The following is a 12,678-nucleotide window of genomic DNA, read 5'->3' on the forward strand; positions in this document are numbered from 1 at the left end:
CATTGCAAGGCTTGCGACGGTTGGAGGAGGGTACTCACGGGACCACTGTTGCCTTCCTCGGGGAATCAGCCCCCACAGTGAGCACCAGCGGCCGCGATGTGCCCAGCATTAACTGGGGAGAGAAACGAATGTCACCTGGAGACTTGGAGGTGATCCACTCCGCTATTTTCACCTTCACCTCTGCAAGACTGTCTGTTTGCTCGCAGCGGAGCCCTTAAGGCCCGATTGGTTGCAGGGGCTGAAGAAGCAAGTAGAATCGCAAGGGCCTTGGGAGATGGCCAGTGGGCTGCTGACTCGCATGTTCCAACAAAACCTACTGGATGACTTCTACAGGCGGCAGAACGACATCATTGACTCGCTCATGGAGGTCAGTTGCATGCATCGCTACATGCCCATGCATCACCTCTTAAGAGCATTCTCTGGCAAGTCTAATTTGATGCGGCACACCAGCTTCCCATGCATGCTGCACCTCTGGGAAATACTTGGAGGGCTTGTGGAGAAATGCAGGAGTGTGTGTGTGTGTGTGTGTTTTGATGAATGTCATCACTGCAGGTGGATACGTTGCACTCGGGAGAGTACGATGGGGATGCAATTGATGAGGCGGATGAACGCAGGAATCGACGCGCGATGTCGCTCTCCTTTGCATCAAACATGTAGGGCCCCCCCGGCTACAGCATCTCAAACTTCCAGTACATCAACCATGTGATGCACCTTTTGGCAACTTGGAAAACGTCCAATGCACCGTGGACACAACCTTGTTACCTGTCAAGTGGTGTTGCAAGACTGTGCTGGGACCGATTCTTTTTGTGTTGCTGTGCAGAGTGTTGCTGTTGGTGCGAGTGGGCATCGCTGCAATCAGTGGCTCACTGTCCATCATTGTCACCACCCTGGATGCGGTCCTTGATGTCATCTCAGGTTTCATCATCTGGTCGACATCCATCGCCAAAAGGCGGAAGAACAAATATAAGTTCCCCATTGGGCAGGTGCTGCCCTTGGTCTGGCACACACACCTGCACTGCTTTTCTCATGTGTGCTTGTTGGACAGTTCTAGGACATGGCATGCAGATAGCCATTCGCAGCAGGGCCAGAGGATTGGGCTGTCTGGTCTGCAGGCCCGTATGGAGCCTCTGGGGATCATTGTCTTCTCATGCATCATGGGGACAGCTGGGTTCTCAGTCATCTTGGAAGCCATCCGGCAGCTGGCGGCTCACACCCGCACAGAGCTGCCTCACGTGGGCTGGGTTGTGGGTGAGCGTTATTCAGTCTGACGATATCATACTGTTGGTGGACTTGCCATCGCACCTGTGCAAGTGTGCCTGCTGCTGGAACCCCCCGGGAGGGGTATGTGTGACTGAAAAGCTTGTACTGGTCCTGTCTCAGGTGGCACTGTTGGCGTGATCATCATGAAGCTGGGCATGTACATTATCTGCCGGAAGAGCTCGGACTCTTCTGTGCAAGCCTTTGCGCTGGACCACATCAATGATGTTCTGGTGAATTCTGTCGGCCTTGCCGGTGAGACACATACTCTCCCTCGCCCTCAATTTCATTCTCAGCATATGTAACCCCAGCATCATGTCATGCCTGCACTGCCCTGCTGGGCCACTCAGATGCATGAACCCTTCAGTCTAGAAATTGGCGCAATCCTTGTGGAGCCTTTTGTTTTCGAATTCCATTAGATTTTGAATTAGGACATACCTGGCGCCCAGGTGCGCTGTTGGGGGACAAGGTGGCGGCCTGGATGGATCCGTTGGTGGCGATGCTGCTATCGGTCTGGCTCATCTATGCTTGGGGCGGCCAGGCCTACCTGAACGTGATGAACCTGGTGGGCCTGTCGGCCTCGCCCCAGTTCCTGCAAAAGCTCACCTATCTCTGCTGGAACCACGACCCGCGCATCCTCCAGATCGACACCGTCAGGTGCGCTGTGCTGCGGCCGCTAATTGTCACTGCTGCCATGCTGACATCCCGCCGCAGCCTTGGATGTCACCATGGATTTCCAGTCTCATCCAAGAGTTGATTCTTCTGGTCAAGCCACCGCAATTGCTAGCATGTAGCAACCGCTTTTGTTGGTATGCGAAGCACAGGGACATGCATGGTGACACACCCAGATTGGGCAATAGTCATGCAGCTGGATAGTGTGCCTAGTGCGGAGGAAAACATTGAAGTCAAAGCGTCTTGCCTTTGATGAACAACATGTAGTTACTGGAAGGCTCAATCCACAACCCTTCATCTCTGTTCCAATCATTTTTCAAGATCAGATCGGTGTTGATGTGGCAAAGTGGTGGTGTGCAGGTCGTATTCGTTTGGCGACTCCTGGTTTGCCGAGGTGGACATAGTGCTCCCAGCAGAGATGACCGTGGCAGAGTCGCATGATATTGCCGAAGAGCTGCAGATCAAACTTGAGCGCCTGCCGGACATTGCCCGTGCCTTTGTGCACATCGATTTTGAGACCACGCACGTGCCCGAGCACAAAATGGCCTGATGGTTTTGCTTTTTCATTTCGAGAGGTCCCGAGTGGCTCTTTGTTTCCAATATCATCATGTGTCAATGTAGTAATAGCAACGTGCTTGAGACTTGTGTTTAATTGGAGGGGATTTCAGGCACTGCCCAGCACTGCTGATGGCATCGAAAGCCATCTTGGAGATATTGGTGTATTCTAGCCTTCAAGGCAAGTTACCGGCAAGTTGTACCTCATGGATATCCTATGTAGCTACAATAATGGCTGCGCAGCCTTCGGTGCCTATGCGGTGCAGTAGGAAAGCAAGAATCTGAAGTTGTCATAAAATACAAGTGGATGATCCGGATGCATGATGTAGCCCCAGCAGCACGATTATCATGCTGACGGCGCGGCGCTGAAATGCACTGCCAGTGCTTTTTTATTGAGGTCACTTGGTACGTTTTTCCTTATAAGTGAACCTCAATCAAAGAGCAAAAATTCCGCCAAAAGGATATCTGTCTGCCTCATTGAATAATTAGGGGAGCTGCAAACAGAGACATTCCTTCTGCCTCCCTCTTGACTTATCAGCAAGGTGCACTTTCTTCAAAAAGCAATTCGCACGGTTTTCAGTGTGCGGCTGGGAGGCGTGCCAGGTAGGTGCCACGTGGAGATATTTTTTTCCATATCCAGATATCTGCTAGCCAGACCGGATTACAAGGAACCAGAAACTTCCCGAGATGTCGCCGCTGAGCTTCAGCGAGATCCCGCTCGTCGTGCTGGAGAAGGTGGTCTGCCTGCTCAACGGCGAAGACAGAGGGCGCGTCCGGCTTGTGTCGAAAGCCTTCCAGAAAGCCTGTGATGGCACGACGAGATTCCTGAGCGTGAAACGCAGCCAATGGAGCGGCTTCCCAGACCTGACACGCTTGGATAAATGCACGGTGGTCCTCTTCCTGGATGACCTGGCCACGCTGCCCAGCTTCAGGTTGAACCGGTTCGAGCAGCCAACGAACGGGAGCTTCCTGCTGGTCTGCGGGGAATGGTGGTGGAAGCGGGCGGATCTGCGGCAATGGATGGGGCAACAAAAGGAGGGGAAAGTGTTCAAGGTGGGCTTGATGCTGTGCATAATGGAGCAGGCCCAGAGCGATTTCGACCTGTGCTCCATGATTGAGGAGGTCCTGGATGAAGAAGCCCCGGTCCTCAGCTACCTGGGCGTGTGGTCCCAGCTGGTGAGCTTTCAGATTTTACGCGAACAGTGATACAATGCGTATACGCCACAATCGTGATGTTTGTTGTCTTGCCAATAACAGCCCAGAAAGCCGCACCCTCCTGATCACCTGTTGTAAGCTGCCATCGAAAAAAAGAGCGCACAGCCCAGCATCGTGCTCGATGCATGCCAGAGTCAAGTTTAGCTGTTGCCTGGTGCAGCTCGACAGCGTCCCCCTGAGCGACGGCCTGAGCTGGACCCGCCGCATCCCCAAGCTGGACGGCCTGGAGGGCCTGTACTTGGAGTTCATCAACCTGGACATGACAGCGCTGCGGAGCATGCAGCACTTGCGCGAGCTGCGCCTCTATTTTGACGAGTGGGACACCTCCAATTTCGCTGCCTTCGCTGGCATGCCACAGCTGCATACGCTCTTCCTGGAGCCCGCCCGCAATGACATCATCAAGCCCAGCATGCTCCTGGGCCTGGGCCAGGATATCAGGCATGTCAGAGCTTCCTGTAGCTCAACAGCATTGCAAGCTCCTGCATCAGTATCCATAATGCAAGCTTTTGCCTGGCCTTTGGCACCAGACTGTGCAAGCAGACTGTGCATTTTTGTATCCACTGGACACTCCATGCCGGCTTGGCCTGCTAAACATGAAACTGGGGTGCGAAAACCGGCCTAGCTGGGTCATTGGACACTTTGATGCCATGCAGCCTCTGCTCTCAGCACGAAACTGCGTCTGTTGCTGGCAGGTGCCTGAAGGTGCTGGGGCGCACGTCGAGCAAGGCCATCAGCGAGCATCCCTTGTGGGCCGATTTCATGCCGCAGCTCTTCAACAAGCTCAGCAGCCTGCAGAGCTTTGAGGCTTCAGCGAATGCAGCGGACCTGGTTGCAGCAGTGCTCATCATCCTGGCCAACAACCCATCTCCCCAGGATGTGGTTGTTGTGTCAACCTGGGTTGTGTGCCACTACAAGGGGCTCTGGGTGGCTCTGGACAGGGACACCAGCGCCTTCAGAGGAGTCTTTCGCAGCGTTGCTGCTGCCACACTGGCTGCCCCACTGCTGGTGACCCCAGGAAGCTTTGTGCTGCTGTTCTAGCTTAAGCCAAGAGAGACATCCCAAGTGCATTAAAGCTTGCCCTTTTGGCGTGCATTACAGCTCTGCGCTGCTAGCATGCAGATATTCGAGAGAGAGATTCGAATGTAATGGAATTCTTGTGGTTTGAACTTGTGTGGTTGGGGGACCTGTGTTCCTGCATTATCACAGCGGACTATAAAAGTCCTCATCTTTTCTTATTCTTTCCAATTCTTGGTGAAAAGTTGAAGCTGGCAGGATTGCGGTGTGAAGCTGGCAAGATTGGGTGAGGCAGGGCGGGATTTATGGCTCAGTTTGGTTGCTTTGCTTTGGCCGATTTTGGAATGTGGCTGGCAACAGTACACCAGAGTGGGAAGTCTGACCTACAGAGACCACTCGACACCGTATGGGTGTGCACATGATGTCTTGCGTACTGTGAGCAACAAGGGTGCCTGTACTAGCTGGCTGAAGTTGCATTTAAATTATGTACGGGTCAATGCCTGTGCTTTCTTTGACATGCTGCCGTTCTGGCGCTTGCAGTGCTGGTTTTCTGCATTACCTCCTGCATAACACTGCAAATGCTATTGATGTGCTGACTGTGCTTGCTGTAACCGCGCTATCAGCATCCCTATGGCTATGTAGGGAATTTATTGGACATGTTGTAATATGCACATGACTCCTTAAAATGAATTCTACAGCAAAAAGCATGGCATCACGACGGCATGAGACACGATGATTGTGCTCACTTTACAGGACAAGATTGTGTTGATTGCCTGGCACCCGCTTGATTGCTATTAGATTTGCAATGGAAAGGAAAGTGAAAATGCATTTCCGCTTAGTGTTCACGCTATGAGGCACCTGTGCAGAGATACAAACAAGCAGGAAGCCAGCCATACCATGCAAAGCAAATCTGATGTTTGCATTGCTTCCTGGAGCTTTCATAGCAGACAAAACATGGGCAGGGGTGATCTTTGTTAAGCTTCCACTTCCTGAACGCATACACACAGCACTTCCATGCGATATACATGGCAGCATCTCGCCAAGTTGCAACCCACCAACTTGCAATGCATAGCCTGCAGCTAGCTTGGGAGTGGCAGCAGACAGAAAAGACACATGCAAGACAACACACCGCCCAAAGCGCAGCAATCACTTGTTCCGGGCCTTCTTATTGCCGCCCTTCTTCCACATGCCGCCCTGGCCGCCGCTCTTGAAGTCGGCCTCCTGGCCCTCCAGGAAGGCAAAATTTGCGCGCAGCTTCGTGCGGCGTTCCTTCTTCTCGGCCGCCGCGTCCGCATCGCGCGCGGCCCCCAGGAAGACGGCGTCCTTGCGCAGCTCGCGCATTGCTCCCCGCTTCTCCTTCTGCACCTGCCGCCGCAGCTTCTTCTGCTCCGCACGCTCCCTGCTCAACGCACCCACTCGGTCCTGTCAGACTCTGGCGGAATTTCTCATCATTATCTCCCGTTCTCCAGATTCTAAAGGACTAGACACCAAGCAACGCCGTGTCATTGCCTTCGACCATTCTCTATCCTTGCACTGGCAGCATTGGGAGACGCAGCAGTTAGCATTAGCCCATCCTGCAGCGCTGGAGAATGCTTTTGACAGTTGCTGGCATGCAGTTCTGGAATAGCTGGTCTCAGGAAGCGGTACAGAGCAAAAAGTCAGATCTCATGGAAAGATTTGATCAAAGGCACTCAGTGGGGCCAAGCAATTGAGGGACAGTGAGGCAGGGCCGCGCCTGTCGGGGTCGTAGTTCTTGCCGGTCACAAAGTCCTCCTCGAAGCGCGGATTGAACAGCTTCACCTCCGCGTTCTTCACGGCACCCTTGCGCACCAGCGGCCGCCTGCTCGCCAGCGCTTCTGCCCTGGCACGCCTGACTACCTCCAAAACCTCGGCCCTCTGCTCCTCAAGCGCCTGCAGTGCAGCACCATCGCTCTATTACTGTAGATTCCAATAGAACAACCTCCACAAGCTGGGAACCGTGTTGGGTCGAGTGCAGGGAACTGCAAGAATGCAGTCTTTCATGATTTTGCCATGCCTAGCACTGGGTCGAGGAAGCAAGAGTACAGCACAGACACAATATCAGGATGATGCAGCTCGGTGAGGAAATGCAGCAAGCAAGAGATAGCAAGCACTGCACCTTGGGCAGCCCTTCAGCGCTGCACAGGTCCTCCAGGGCGCTCTGCGCAGGGGCGAGCATCTCCGGCAGAGCCGAGGCGCCGGTGAACAACTCTGCCGCGCGCCGGACGACGCCGATGGCCGCTGCCAGCGCGCTCGCCTTGAACTCCGGGCTGCTGAAGTACGCATCATCCGCCGGCTTAGTCAGCACCGCGGACAGCTCCAGGGGCTGGATCTCATTTGCAGCGCTCCATTTACGAGGGCCCAGGGCGAGCCACCTCGCGGAGGGGTCCGAGGCAGAGAAGGCTGCAGCCGGAGGCTCTGAGCTGGCCTTGCCCGGGGCTGCTGCGCTGCGCAGCAGCTGCACCGCAAAGTTGAGGGGCTCTGGGACGTAGCGACTGGCGGGTGCGGCCATGTGCAGCGCCAGAGAGCTCAAGAAGAGACCTGTCCACATTCACCACCAACCCAGCGTTCAGCCTCATCCCTCAGGCATTAGGAACTGCATTTTTTACCGAGGCGCCGGCAGCGGCCAGCGTTGTGGTGCCCCACAAGACTAGTGCGGGTGAAGGCACAAAGCATGAGGAGCCAGGGAAAGAGAGATGCTCCCATGATGGCACAGGGAGGAGGGGTGCTCGCTGACCTTGGGGAATGTCCGAGGCTCGTGAAAGCGGGCAGAGGGCGAGGTGCGCGGACACCAGCAGGGCTGCGGGCGTGGCCACCGGGTGGCGCCTGTCGCTGACTGGGAACAGCGTCGCCCACAGCTTCAGCAGCAGCAGCGCACGGGCGCCCGGCCATGCACTCCCGCCCTCGGCAAAGGTGTCCTGCCATCACATCACTCATAATTCAGATTCAAATTTAGAAATGATCCAGCATAAAACTGCATGAGCACCGTGCTGCTGCTGACATCACATGCTCAACTCATCAAGCCAATCCTGTGGCAATGTTGGGGGGGGCACGTGAAGGGCCTTACATCTGCAATATGCCATAGCAAAGCCATTCGGACTCCACAAGTGTGACCACTGTGAGTGACCCTGAAATATTAACAGCCTTGACGCATCACACACCTCTCTCCTCCCATAAAGGGCCAATCAGCAGGAGATTGTGCTCACCGGGTTGGTCAGGGCCGCAGCAAGGCGCTGCTGCAGTCGCGCAAGGCGAGCACGCGCGACAGTGGCAGCATAGAAGGGGACGTCGGAGGTGAGCTCCAGCAGGTGCACAGTCAGCACGTCCAGGTGGGCCATGGGCAGCGGCACTGCGCCCGCCAGCATGGCAAAGTGCTGCACCAGGATCCCATAGAACACCTTGTGCAGCATAACAGACTGTTGATTGGGATCCAACGGGTCCTGCCAGCTAAGGATCCTGCCGTTTTAGGTACCAGTGGAGTGACACCTGCCTGACATGACTCTACAAGACCCAGACAAACTGCCAGCTGAGACACCAGCAAGGCGAGATGATGGGGAGCCATCATAAGTGTAAACACTCAGTGGCAATTGCTGGAAGAGCAGGATGCATGCGAAGTCACCTGCATCTTCTTCCTGTTGCCGGACGCGAGAGCGACGGCGCTGCAGACGCGGATGCGCTGGACGGCCAGGCCCAGCTCGTCTGCCGGCCGGCCACCCACCAGCGCCGCAAACTCCTCGTAGCTGCTTGGCGCCTCCAGCGTGAAAGGCAGCTCCCCGGCAGCTGCCCCCCTTGATGTGCTCGCCGTCAGCCCAGATGCTACGCGGCCGCCGGCCTCCTCCAGTCCACCTCTGCCCTGCTCCAAAGCTCCCGCAGCAGGGACCCCATCGTCCTCCTGCCCCTCGCCGTCTGATTCATCTCCCTCTGCCTCCTCTTCTAACTCCTCCTCTGACTCATCCTCATCGCTGGCTTCTTCAGAAGCGGCAACATCAGCTTCTCCATCTTGCTCCAAGTCACTCTCCTCGCCAGTCCCAGCATCCTCTGAGCCTGAATCCTCCTCATCTTCTTCCTCACTCTCTTCTTCTACGATGCAATGGAAGCGCCAATTAATGTCCATGCTGCTCATGCACACATGCTGCAGAGCATCAGGGATCGGCAGTGCTCGGGTCCTCCAGGCTGATGGCACACAAGAGTACAAATGGTGAAGTCGTATTGGGGTCATTAGGTGTTGTAAGGTCCATTTGAAATGGAAGGTACCAAAATGTGATTCTGTATCTTGACAGAGGAATCACCTGCTTCGGAAGCCTTGATGCCATATTTCTCCAACAGGGCAGCGGACTCTGCCTTAAAGCGTTGCTGCAGCTCGTCGCCGCCACTTGCCCGCTGCTTCCTCCTGGCATCCAGCCTGGACAGCTCTTCCTCCTCTTCTTCGTCTTCCTCCTCTGATCCCTCATCACTGAACTCAAATTCATCGTCCAGCGCATCGCCTGCAACCATAGAAAACAGCAGTTATAGTGTGTCAGTGTCATCCCTCAGGCTGGATAACAAGGACAAACAAGCAGCCTCAGCACCCCTGACTGCCCAAATGAAGCTGCAACCGCCACACACCAAGTAGCCCATGAGTCATATTTGGGTTTAATTCAGCAGCGCTGAGACTCTGCCGCCCACCTGACGGGCCGTGCTGCTCCCGCTGCAGCCCCTTCTGGCGCTTCTGCCGCCGGGCCTTGTAGCCGCCGGCCGGGACCACGTCGCCGCCATCATCGTCCAGAGCATCGCCGGTTTCGTCAGCACCCGCGCGCATGCGCTTCAGCCGCCGCGTCTCCAGCGCCTCCAGCCGCTGCCGCTCCAGCTCCGCCAGCTCCTCTGCTGTCTTTGTGCGCTCGCTCACCTGCCAGCCGTCAACGCATCGTCTCAGCGATCAGATATCTTGACATCTTCTGTGCAGCGCTCTTTCAGCGTCCTGTACCGCACCTGTTGTCTTGCTAGAGCTAACGAGCAGAAAATTTCGTCAACTGTGGGCAGATATTAAGCAGCATCATCTCTGCAGCAATCGGGGGAATGTTGTCTGACACCACAGCTACAGTCTGATTGGTGTTGTAACAGAAATGTGGCACTCAAAAGCAGGATGCAGATCCAGAATCTTGTGGGAATCACACCCCATGCAAAAATGAAAGGCGTAAGGCGAACCTGGCCCTTGGCTTCGAAGATGAGTTCGCGGCGGAAGCGGTCGAACTCGGCGTCGTCGCCCTCCGGTGGCGCGACGTTTTTGTCGGCTACCTTCTTCATATGGCGCGCCCCCTTGGGCTTCACCAGCCTGGCCAGGCCCCCCGCGTCCAGCAGGCTGGTAAAATTGGTGTCCAGAGCCTCAGTCGCTTCCAGATCCTCGTCCCTCTGCTGGGACTTGGCTGCCTTGAACGCCTTGCTCTTTGCCATGACCTCCTCCATGACCTGCCCATAACATCCTTTGCATTTTTGCACTGCACCCAAGTATGATCACACTCCAGCTTTATCAGAATTGCATCGCCAAAGCATTGCGTGAGGAAAAGCATAAAGACATATTGAACATGGTATGTGGGATCTCTTGGCTGCCGCCAAAGGACCCTGGAACCGCATGAAGTTGATGTATTCACTGATATTGAATATGGCGTTTCTGCAGATGTGCTCACCTCCCTCTTGGTTCTGCGTCGCTCTGGCGCCTCTTCGTCCCCTGCCTCAGCCCCTGTGGTCTCCCGTGACTGCTGCTTTGGCACAAAACCACCTCCAAAATGGATGTCGCGCACCACTGCGTCGTCCAAGTTCCCTTCCCCCCCATCTTCTTCCTCATAATCATCGCGTAGCGCCCCTACCTGTTCGAGCATTGGGATTCTTTGAGGTCACCAAGCACAATCGCAATGACCATGCATGAAAGGCTCAAAGAGGTAGCATCGGCAAGGGCAGCCTAGATTGCGACGTACCTTGAGATCTTCATCAGCAAGTGCCCGCCCCATGTGCGTGAGCTCATCTTCCTCATCATGGTCTGGCAGGGAAAATTTGTCGCCTGCAATGCACGACAACATGCCTTATGACGGGCAGATATTCAGCTTGACTCTCCCCAATTCCTGTGGACCATTGACCCCGTGGCATGGGCTCTGCTTGAGCAGCAATTACCTGAGAGCTCTTTCATGCGTTGCTTTTGGAAACGGGCGAGAGCCTTCTCTTCCTCTGTGAGGGTGCTGTCATCCTCTGCAAGGCAAGCCAATCCAAATGAGCCAGTGCAGACAGATCATCCAGGACAGCAAGTCTGCAGAAGACTTGGACTTGCACTGAGAGAAATGCACAAGCCGACAAAGAAGCCTTCAGAGCCTCACCTCCAAAGCGCCTGTCCACAAATGCATTGGACTTCCGAAGCTCCTTGTACTCAACAAGCAGGGTCTTGTTCCTCTGCAAATCGACACAGTATGCGTCAATACGTGATTTGATCTTTAATGGAGAGTACGTTGTGCTAAAGCAATAAGACAGGCTGCTGGACGGTCAAAACATGATATACATACCTTGTCGACTGCATCAGAACGACTTTTCCCATGTTTTCGTTCGCCTTTCTGCTTCTTCCCGAGCACATTGAACTTTTTCCTGTTGTAAATGTGCTCGAAGAGGTTTGGCTTCTCCTCCTGCTTTCTACCGGGTTGCTTGGGCTTCACTGTCTTTTTGCCCATGTCGTGGATAAGGTGAACAAATGACAGCTCTGGAATTTCAGGCCTTGAATATATCAAGGAACTTTAGTTTCAATATATCACATGCAATTTTTGAGCATAAACAAGCTATTGAGATCACACAGATCAAATTTTGAGAGGCCTGTCTGTTTCAAATTAAATATACTCCAAGAGGAATTGACCGATCAACGATTCTATATTTCAAATCTCTGATTTCCCAATCAGGATGATGGGAACTAGGAACCATCACAAAGCGGCTTTCGCCTCCGACAGGTCTCGAATTGCCTGTTCGAGGCGTTCCTGTCGCTTGGGCAGCAGCTACCTTCCTGCCATCTGTCGCCATAATTCCATTCCTAATCTCAATTCTTCCTCCTCAGAAATTCAGTTACAATAGCAGCATCGTGTTCTCTTGAATCCTTGAGGTGACATGCACGCGAGAAAATGAGGAAAGGCAAGGTTTGCTATTTATCAACACGATGTATAGTGATCCGGGACACAAGAGGAGAGGGACAGCAGTAGCCAAGGGACGAGGCTGGGGTGGTGTTGTTTGGAAGATCACTGTGTCTATCGTACTTCTTTTTGCATTGATTGCCGTAGTAAGCCGACGCAAGCCTGCCGCTCCTACAATAGTGTACCGAACAGTTGAAGCAGCGCAGCAGACTGTGAAGAACTGCACCACCCCGGGCACAAATGTCACTTGCAACTGTCCACCGGCAGCTCCCAATATCGATGAAGGAGTTCCTTCAGATGGCGTGCTCCGCCTCGCCAACAAAGTCACCTCTACAACAGTGGACAACATCTTGGACGCTGCCAGCTCGAAGGATCCTGCGGGACAGACAGTGAGGGTGAGCAATATTTCACATAATTGGATTCCTAGTTTTCCCTATGAGCCAAGGATGCTGCTTTAAAATTGTAATGCCATCAGGCACCGATCAGATCAAGCAGTGCAAAAAGGACCAACTTGAGAAGGATCTCAGGCCTCACCAATGTTGTTCAGGTGAATGAGGACACGTTGGAGGACACTCTGCTGTTTGTGGGGATTCTATCAGGGAGGGGTTACCGCCACAGGCGACTGGCCGTGCGGGAGGCATGGGCCAATCAATGCCAGGTGCCGGGGGTGTCGGTGTGCCGGTTCATGCTGTCGGAGGACGAAGTGACACCTCAAGTGTCCAAGGAGGTGGAGCAGCACGGGGACATCGTGCTCGTGCGCGAGAAGACGAATTACAAGTCGATCCTGCTGAAGACCTTCTTCGTGCTGGAG

The 12,678-nt window shown here is 54.3% G+C and overlaps 3 protein-coding genes across 3 annotated transcripts; 2 read left to right on the top strand and 1 right to left on the bottom strand.

Annotated features, from left to right (window-relative positions):
- Positions 1 to 274: 274 nt before the first annotated feature.
- Positions 275 to 2,479, top strand: COCSUDRAFT_39175 (cation efflux protein; the record flags this gene model as incomplete). Its single annotated transcript, XM_005652022.1, has 7 exons — positions 275 to 367; positions 553 to 653; positions 821 to 983; positions 1,113 to 1,248; positions 1,381 to 1,512; positions 1,707 to 1,914; positions 2,290 to 2,479. The coding sequence occupies 7 exons, from the start codon at positions 275 to 277 to the stop codon at positions 2,477 to 2,479; spliced, it is 1,023 nt and encodes a 340-aa protein (XP_005652079.1).
- Positions 2,480 to 3,171: 692 nt separating this feature from the next.
- COCSUDRAFT_55535 (hypothetical protein) lies at positions 3,172 to 4,737 on the top strand (the record flags this gene model as incomplete). The annotated part of the gene is made up of 3 exons (XM_005652023.1): positions 3,172 to 3,660; positions 3,860 to 4,141; positions 4,402 to 4,737. 3 exons carry the CDS (start codon positions 3,172 to 3,174, stop codon positions 4,735 to 4,737), a joined length of 1,107 nt encoding a protein of 368 aa, XP_005652080.1.
- Positions 4,738 to 5,859: 1,122 nt separating this feature from the next.
- Positions 5,860 to 11,420, bottom strand: COCSUDRAFT_45905 (Nop14-like protein; the record flags this gene model as incomplete). The annotated part of the gene is made up of 14 exons (XM_005652024.1): positions 5,860 to 6,112; positions 6,431 to 6,624; positions 6,851 to 7,272; positions 7,469 to 7,649; positions 7,938 to 8,129; positions 8,351 to 8,811; positions 9,021 to 9,215; positions 9,397 to 9,616; positions 9,916 to 10,176; positions 10,395 to 10,574; positions 10,683 to 10,765; positions 10,876 to 10,950; positions 11,076 to 11,148; positions 11,259 to 11,420. The coding sequence occupies 14 exons, from the start codon at positions 11,418 to 11,420 to the stop codon at positions 5,860 to 5,862; spliced, it is 2,952 nt and encodes a 983-aa protein (XP_005652081.1).
- Between the last annotated feature and the right edge of the window lie 1,258 nt (positions 11,421 to 12,678).

This window comes from Coccomyxa subellipsoidea (genome assembly GCF_000258705.1).
Source record: "Coccomyxa subellipsoidea C-169, whole genome shotgun sequence".
Taxonomy (NCBI): Eukaryota; Viridiplantae; Chlorophyta; class Trebouxiophyceae; family Coccomyxaceae; genus Coccomyxa; species Coccomyxa subellipsoidea.